The 8,739-nt window shown below is 50.5% G+C and overlaps 1 protein-coding gene across 4 annotated transcripts in view; it reads left to right on the top strand.

The window, feature by feature from the left end:
• The first annotated feature begins 11 nt into the window (after positions 1-11).
• The window catches only part of UHRF1 (ubiquitin like with PHD and ring finger domains 1), a 13,483-nt gene continuing 4,755 nt past the window's right edge, over positions 12-8,739 (top strand). For 2 of the 4 annotated variants that reach the window (XM_015651613.1, XM_015651617.3), the window contains exons 1-9: positions 864-1,026; positions 3,603-3,869; positions 4,636-4,808; positions 5,202-5,417; positions 6,103-6,209; positions 6,360-6,546; positions 7,264-7,387; positions 7,462-7,569; positions 8,325-8,429. In XM_015651613.1, coding sequence (XP_015507099.1) covers positions 874-1,026; positions 3,603-3,869; positions 4,636-4,808; positions 5,202-5,417; positions 6,103-6,209; positions 6,360-6,546; positions 7,264-7,387; positions 7,462-7,569; positions 8,325-8,429 — 1,440 coding nt within the window. In that variant the 5' untranslated portion in view covers positions 864-873. Of the gene's footprint in view, positions 91-863; positions 1,027-3,602; positions 3,870-4,635; positions 4,809-5,201; positions 5,418-6,102; positions 6,210-6,359; positions 6,547-7,263; positions 7,388-7,461; positions 7,570-8,324; positions 8,430-8,739 lie in introns of those variants that run through there. The other 2 variants (XM_015651616.1, XM_015651614.1) reach the window with 2 other exon arrangements.

Here is an 8,739-nt window from a genome sequence, read left to right on the forward strand (position 1 = left end):
GGACCCCCGGCCCCACAGCCCGGTGAGACCGCCGGGACCCCCGGCCCCACAGCCCGGTGAGACCGCCGGGACCCCCGGCCCCACAGCCCGGTGAGTCCGCCGGGACCCCCGGTCCCGGTACCGCCGCCCCATCGCGATCCCGCCGCGGGCCGGGGACCCCGGGAGCGGGAGGACAGCGAGGGGCGCAGGGGTTTCGCTGCCGTGCCCGTGCCGGGGCGGTGCGGGAAGCAGCGGGAGCGCTCCGCCGTGCCCGGGCAGTGACAGCTGGTTCGGGTGCCCCGGAGGGGACGCGCTCGGGGCCGCGACAGCGGGACCGACCCCCGCCCCCGAACGGGCCCGCGGGAGGGGGTGTGCCCGTCAGGGGCGGTGCCGGCGGCACCGGTGCCCTGCGGGCCCGGGGAGTGGCATCGCCCCGCGGGGTGCGCGGGGATGACGCGGCCGGGCTGGGGCGGGTCCGGGAGCGGCGGGGGTCGCTGACATCCCCTCCTGTCCCGGGGTGCGTGTGCGGTCCAGGGACCGCGGCCCGCGCTGTGCCCGCCGTGCCGCGGGCGCCGGTGGCGGCCCCTTTAAGACCACGCGCTTCCACCTCCTTTATCCCTTCCGTCATTTGCATGATCGCGCGAGACTTGGCGCGTGGGCGCGGCGGGCGGGTTTCAATTGTGGCGGGAGATACGGTCGGCGCGAGCGGAGCCGTTAGGCTCCCGCGTGGGGGGCGGGGCCAGCCCCACGCAGCCAATCAGCGGCCGAGCCGCCCGGGCCGCCGGCCAATGGCGTGCGGCGGGCGCGTGAGGGCGGGGCGGGGGCCGGGGCCTGGCCCGCCCCGCCGGTGCCGCCGCCTGAGCGCGGTCCCATTCCCGGGGCAGCGCCGCCGCCATGTGGATCCAGGTGCGCACCATGGACGGCAGCCAGACGCACCGCGTGGACTCGCTCTCCAAGCTCACCAAGGTGGAGGGACTGCGCCTGCGGATACACGAGGTGTTCGGCGTGGAGCCCCACCGGCAGCGGCTGTTCTACCGCGGCAAGCAGGTACCGGCGCGGCGGGGGGGGGTGGTGACAGCCTCGGAGCGGCAGCAGCGCGGTGCTCGGACACCGCTCCCTGCCCCGTCCTCCCCTCCAGCTGAGGACGGGTGTTTTAATTTATTTAATTTTATTTTATTTATTTATTTATTAAGTGAGGGCTTTTGCTGCCATCTAGTGATCCCGGCTCCCTCCCGCGCTGCTCCTTCCGTGCCCTGCCAAGGACAGGAGCCAGCTGCAGCACAGCCTTTATTCTTACTTTTCTTATTAATTTCAACCTAATGTGCCGCTCTTCTGCCTTGACAGTGCCTTTATGAAGTGTCTGAATATTACTTGTGATTTTATTGTCTTTAAAGTGCTTAATTCTTTTGAGCCTTGCAACTTTCACTGCTCTGAAAGCCATAAAGATCTCATTTTTCTTTGTAAATTGGGAAAAGCAACTCATTATTTTGAGGTTTTTCAGCTCTGGTATCAAATTCTCACTAGGTACAGAACACTTGAGTGGCTCAGTGCTATATTATGTTTTCAATAATAGGTTTACAATTGCTGTTGTACAACTGTTTTCTTCCTTGTGAGTTAATAATATAACTAAATTAGCACTGAAGTCAATCAAAACCATTTTAAAATACAATTGCTGTATTGTGCCTAGTCCTATGCTGCTAAAGCTCCGTGCTAGAGAAACTCCTGATCCGGTGTTTGGCTGATCACAGGATTAATTTCAGGAAAAGCAGCAGGACGCTGAGTTGGCTGGGGATGGACAGTTTTTTTCTAGCTGCTTTTCTTTCTGTTTTAGGCAGTCTTGAGCTAACTGTACTCTGTAACTAGCAGGTGTGGCTGTAGAACATGGAAATACACCTGGACTAGCCCCAGTCTAAGCTCAGGTACCAGTGGTAGCATAAAAAGAGGCTTGTAGGATGGTGTGAGGTCTCTGAAGGGCTGCTGGGTGTAACCCACCTTTCTGTTGGGTTAGGGTAGATTTGGGTGCCTTAATGACCCATTTGTGTTGTAAATTAAGTGATAAGAGAGGTTGGTTCAGGGCAGGTGGCACCTGTCAGCCTGACCCCGCAGCCTGTGCAGCCAGCCCGGGTTAGGAGGATTTCCAGAAGTGGTGACTGAGTGAGGATGCCCTTGCCCTACCAAGGGAATCCCTCCTCCTGCAGTTCCTTGGTTCCCTGGTGTGATCCAGCCTCTCTCGGGCCTCGTTCCCCCTGCCCTTTCTCTGGCTGTTGGAATCCCTGCAAATGTTCAGTTTCTTACTCATGACCATTTTTAAATGGGGTTAGAGAATTAGCTGTTAGTTAAAAGCTGCCTCCTTTGTTTGAGGTTTGTCGTCAGTCCCAGGCTCTTCTTTCTGGCTGTGCCTTGAGCTCCTGTGGTTTCCTGTCCTGTTCCTGTGCTCTGCCATTTCCCTTTGCACCTGTTGTCACTCGTGTCCTCTGCTGCTGTCCCCGTGGTTGTGACACTGTGTCTGGGCTAAGAAGAAACAACCGATTTCTGGTGTGTCCTTACACATCTCGAGTTTTCATCTCTAAACCAGCAAAAAGCTCAGACCTCTTCCTGTGCAGTCAGATTTCCAGGGATTGTTCCATAGCCATTTGATGCCATAAATCAGAGTTGAATTATCATAGTGATTCCTGTGAAGTGTAAATTTTTGTGGTTTTGCTCTGCTTCCCCCTGATAGAGAACAAAGCTCCAGGGATTGCTTTTTCTGGTGGTTTGAGCTGGAAGGGGACGATCATTTCCTGTAAAATTTCTTAGTCAGACCTTAAATATGTGGGGAAGCTTGTCTGAACTTCTGACTGCTCCGTGGGCTCCAGCCTCACATGTTAACTCTAAAAGGGTTGTGCTCCTTAGAGCTCCTGAGAGTTACTGAGGGATCTCTCTCTCCCTCTGCACTTCTCTTTTTGCAGGGCAGGGTTTTGATTTGACTAAAGCCACGCCAGACTTGCCAAATAAACTCTTAGAATTAGAGAGGGTGTGAAATTAGGACACGCCTGGCCACGCTAAAGAGCGATTGGGTAGTTTCAAGTTGAATTGAATCTTTTTTTGATTTTACTTTGAATGGAAAAAATGTGTGTTTGCTGAGAGAAAAGTGCGTGATTAACTCTGGCTTCTAATTAGTGCTAGGATTAATGGAAATGGTGTAACAATAATCAGGATCACACACAAAATATAAAGACAGTCTGCATTAACGTTTGGGATGCGACTGAATTGAGGAAGAAATCATTTCCCTTTGGGTTTGTAGGTAATGTGGAATTATCTTTGAATCCTGATGGGAATGTGGGGCATCTGTAGTTGTTTAATTGATGTTTCCAGGGAAAGTCCTGCAAACCTTTCCAGATCTCATCGAGGCTGGGGAGTGAGTCCAGGGTAGCATGGAAGCCTTGCTCTCGTAGGCTGTGGGGTGACTGGAAAAAGACCATTTGAATAGCGGGAATAGAGGGAAGAAGGGCCCAGAGCTGGCTGCTGCTGGCTCTAAAGCCACGTGGCGGGTGCTGGCGGGCAGGGCCGCTCTGGGCGCCGCGGGTGCTCGGGGTCAGCCCGGTGGAGGCCGTCACCAGCTCGGTTTGGTGCTTTCCCCGCAGATGGAAGATGGGCACTCCCTGTTCGATTACAGCGTGGGGCTGAACGATATCGTTCAGCTGCTGGTCAGACAAAGCCCGGCCGTGCTGCCTGCTGCGAGCAAGGAGAAGGACTCGGAGCTCTCGGACAGCGACTCCGGCTGCGGCTCCGGCCCCAGCGAGTCCGACAAAAGCTCCCACAACGGGGAGGGTGCCCTGGAGCTGGAGGGACAGCCCAGCACGGCAGCACAGCAGCCCCTCTGGACAGACCCCGGCTTCGGCCTCTACAAGGTGGGTCCTCACACACCGGGAGCCCTCGGACCTGCGCCCGGCCAGGGGAATTGTTCTCTGCGGCGGAGAATCGCTGAAAATCTTTCATACCCCGACTGTGTGGGCAGTTCCTTTCTTCTCTCAAACCCTCCAACAACAAAGACAAAAATACCAACCAACCCACAAACCAATTCAATGCAACATGCTGTAGGTCAAAATACTTAAATTTTTTTTTCATTTTGTCCTTTGAACTAAAACTACAATACATTAATTAATTAAAAAAAAAGAAAAGCATTCACAGTGTCTGGTTTGATTTTTTTTTTTTTCTACAAATTTTCCCAATATTTTTGCTTGGAGTCACTACATTTGTCAAAGCTGAAACTTTCTTGAATGAACAAAAGAAAATCTCAAGCAGCTGTTCAGAATCATTTTACTTCTTTGTTTCAATGGATTTTATTACAGATCTAGCGATGTCTTTGCCAGGTTATGAGCAAGACATTTTAAAAGGCTGTTCCAGACTAACCAAGAATGGTTTGTGCTCACTAAAAAGGCTTGGTTTACATGTCTGGTGTAGAGTGGATTTATAACCTTACAAATTCAACCTAAGCACACTGTAGGGCTGCACGACAGGACCAGGAAAGCAGAGGAAATCTTAATTTTTAAGGTGATCATTTAAATATCTTGATAATGGTGCAGTTCTTGAGATGGTTAAATCTTCAAGTGGATTGGAAATGAATGGCTAATTTGCAAATCCCTTTTGGTGAGCTGTGCTCTTTGCTCTGCACAGATCAATGACTTGGTGGATGCTCGGGACACGGACATGGGAGCGTGGTTTGAAGCCCAGGTTGTGAATGTCACCAGGAAAAAACCCACCAGTGAATCAGCTGAGAGCTGCACAGATCCTGACCAGCCCACAGCTGTCCCTGAAGAAGATGTAATTTATCATGTGAAATATGATGAGTGAGTTTTGTTTTGGCCAATGGAGTCATTTGGCTTGTGATGGTGATAGGAGATTTTATTGCAGATATTGCATTAATTAAAACAGAACTGGGCAGTGACATAGTAATTATGTCATTGAGCCCTGGCGAGTAAGGTTGTTTTGCAGTTGGAATTCCAGGGGGCTGGAATCGTGTTTTTATGGATACCAGCATTTATAGGAAGTGCTGGTGGCCAAGTGTCAGAGGGAGGGAACAGTAGCAAAGCCACACAGGTTGGTTCTGCATCAGTGTGGGAGGAGATTTTATCCTTGATGGTATTCTTGTGTTGTGCAGCAAAATCAACCTGTCTGTGGAACACCTGTTACTCCTCAGAACTGCTGCTGAATCTGGTTTTTGTTCTGTCCCTGCCCTGAAGTTATCCAGAGAACGGCGTGGTGCAGATGAGCTCCGCTAACGTGCGCGCTCGGGCTCGGACCATCCTCAAGTGGCACCAGCTGGAGGTGGGGCAGGTGGTGATGGTCAACTACAACCCCGACGAGCCCAAGGAGAGGGGCTTCTGGTACGATGCTGAGATCCTGCAGAAAAGGGAAACAAAACTGACCAGGGAGCTCAATGCAAAGATACTGCTCGGGTAAGTGCTCACGTGGGATAAATGGGATTCCCTTGTTCTGCTTCAGCTCTCTGAGGTCTGAGTGAGACTGCTGGCAAAGAATGGTGCCACACTGGTGCAGGGGACAGATGGAAAGTGGCCTGTCCTTTTTGGGTAAATAACTGCAGCATTCTGCAGTTCTGATTTCCTTCCACTGAGGAACTGGACACTCGAAGGAACGCTGATCCATGGATTCACTTAATGCTGAAAGGATGCAAAGCCCCATATTCACCATGAGACAAATTATTCTTTATGTGTTAATTATCCATAATGGCTGTACAAAACTGCAGTGTAATATGTTGTGGAGATGGGATGATGTCTCTTACTATATAAAAGTGATGAAAAATGATGCCAGTTCTCTCCTGAAGGAGACTCAACTTCAGGAAGAAAAGAATATTCCTCCTTTTTCTTCTCACCAGAGTGATTTTGACTTTTTAACTATAAAATATGAGACATGAGTCTGAAATATATTTGGGGGCAGGGGGAACAGTCACTCTTGGTAATTGAAATGCTACAAGTGCCTGGATTCTCCCTGAGACAAGAGGAGGTTTATTCTAATTGCATAAAATGATTTGATTTTTAATACTGGAGCAGTCTGATGTATGCACAGCTGTGAATTTGAGCTCTGGGATACTTCTGAACTGGGATCTCTTTTCTCAACTTCTAGGGAAGCTGGTGATTCCTTGAATGACTGCACAATTATATTAGTGGATGAAATCTATAAAATAGAAGAGCCAGGCTCTGCTTCTCCCATCAGTGCTGGTACCCCAAAACGTGAGTCTGATGGGGAGTTCTTGCTTGTCTGTCTCACCTTGTGACATCCTGCCAGTTGTCTCAGAGAGCTTTGAGAGTTTAGTGGTGCCTCCTTTGGCTGTTCCCAGTGGATCTTGGCATTGGCTGAGTGTGTTTTGTGTTTGCCCACAGGACAGATTGGACCTGTGTGTAAAGCCTGCAAGGACAACCCCAACAAGACGTGCAGGGTCTGTGCGTGTCACATCTGTGGGGGGAAGCAGGATCCAGAGAAGCAGCTCATGTGTGACGAGTGTGACATGGCCTTCCACATCTACTGCCTCAAGCCTCCCCTCAGCAGAATCCCAGATGATGAGGACTGGTAGGTTCTGGGGAGGCGTGTGGGGTGTCACAGTTGCCTCTGCTCAGGAGCCTGAACTAGGTCTGGGGCTCGAAGCTGCCCTTTCCAGTGGCTGAACAGGGGTGTGTGTCTTCTGGGGTTTTTCTTGGTAAAACTTCCTAGCTTTTCTTGAGCTTAATGAGAGGAGGCTTTAAGCCAGTGGCCTGTATACTCCTTTTCTTAGTTTTGGGATCTTGGTGCCTTTTTTGTGTACCTGCCTAAGGCCAGGGCTTGGGGCAGCCTGGGATAGTGGGAGGTGTTCCTGCAATGAGCTTTAAGCTTCCAACCTAAACCAGCCTGGGATTCAGAGAGGACCAAATGAAAACTTGATGTTGGGGGGCTGCAGTTGTGCAGTGGCTGCAGGCAGGGCCCAGGCCCCACCATCAGCAGGTCAGGCTGGTTTGTACATGAGATGTGTACAGGGAGAGGTGTGGATAGTGAAATACATCTTTCAGTAGACACAGAGTCAGTGAAATGCCCTGGTTTATTCGCTCTGCCCTGTTTCAACACTGTTTGCAATGATTTTGTGGCACAGCTGTTTTCTGACACATCTGCAGTGTTGTTCCAGTAATTCCAGTGTGAGAGTGTTTCCATGTCCTGTCTGGTTTCACGTGGGGAAATTGTAACATAACTCACTGTGTTTGGAGGAAATGCTCCTAACTGAAGCCTTTGCTGCTTATTAATTTTCAATGACTTTAGGTATTGCCCTGAATGTCGAAATGATGCAAGTGAGGTGGTTTTAGCAGGAGAGAAATTAAAAGAAAGTAAAAAGAAACAAAAGATGGCATCTGCTAATTCCTCCTCCCGGAGAGACTGGGGCAAGGTCAGTCCAAAGCTGTTTTACTTGGAGTTGTGTTGGTTCCTTTGGGCTCTTGGCTGATCCTGCTCTCTGCCCAGGGCATGGCGTGTGTTGGGCGCACCAAGGAATGCACCATTGTCCCCTCCAACCACTATGGACCAATTCCTGGCATCCCCGTTGGCACCATGTGGAAATTCAGAGTTCAGGTATGAAGCTGAATGCTGGCCTGATCTGCTGTGGGGAGAAATGGGAATGATCCAGCTGCTACAAGAAACCTGAAACAGTTAATGTGGAAATGTGTGCATCACTGGACATATGGAAGTGCAGAAGGAAAAGAATTCTGGCTTTGTCTGGATCAAGTGTTCCATAACTAATGCTGCATTGTTGGGGCCCATCAAGTGCTGGTTTATTTTGTTTTAGTGCTCTTTTTGGTAGCTCAAAAACCCCAAAGCAAACAGATTTGTTCTCAGTAGTTTGTCCTGCAGGTGTGTAGTGTGCCCTGGCAAGGGTGTCTGAAATATCCACATACATGAAACAAGAGGTTTCTCATCCTGTGAGAAAGCTGGGGCAGAAAAAAGCATTGGCCTATCCAGATCTTGAGTTCAGGTATTGAGGGAAAGTTGTTATTACAACTCTTTCAAAACTTTATACAAATATTTAATAGCTGTATTATTCTTAAATGCCTGGAGCCTTTTAATAAGCAATGTCAGTAATTATTAGATTTGCACCACAAACCTTACACATGTGTTCAATACAGTCAGTGCATTACTTTGTTAGAAGCATTTTTATTTTTCTTTCTTCTGCCTGGAGCTTTTTGGAGGATGATGATGATGGTGAGAGCAGTTTCCCCCGTGGAACATGGAAAGCAGATGTGGAATAGCACAGTTGGTTCAGCTCCCAGGCTGGTGCTGTGTGGGGTCTGCTGAGAGCAGGTGCCTCCAAACCCGTTTTTGTCTGCCAGGTGAGCGAGTCCGGGGTGCACCGGCCCCACGTGGCGGGGATCCACGGCAGGAGCAACGACGGCGCCTATTCCTTGGTGCTGGCAGGAGGATATGAAGATGACATCGTGAGTGGATTCTGATTATTGATGCACAGAACCAAATGAATTTGTTTAACAGAGCCTTGGCCTTCGTTACTTTTTGCACTCTGCACCAAACACTTGCCCAGCTTCACCTATTTCCTTCAGAAGCAAATGAAGCAAGGAGAAAGTGCAGTAATCTGTGCCAGCCTGAGCCACAGGACCAGCCAAACCCGGTTTAATATCCCCTGTGACCCCAGAGTTTTCAAGGTGTGCATTAGAGCCACAGTTTGAACACGGGCTGTGCTGGCAGCTGTTCACCTCCAGCAGATCCTGTGTGAGCCTGGGCTGCTCGGGG

The sequence above is a fragment of the Parus major genome, chromosome 28, assembly GCF_001522545.3.
Source record: "Parus major isolate Abel chromosome 28, Parus_major1.1, whole genome shotgun sequence".
Classification (NCBI taxonomy): Eukaryota; Metazoa; Chordata; class Aves; order Passeriformes; family Paridae; genus Parus; species Parus major.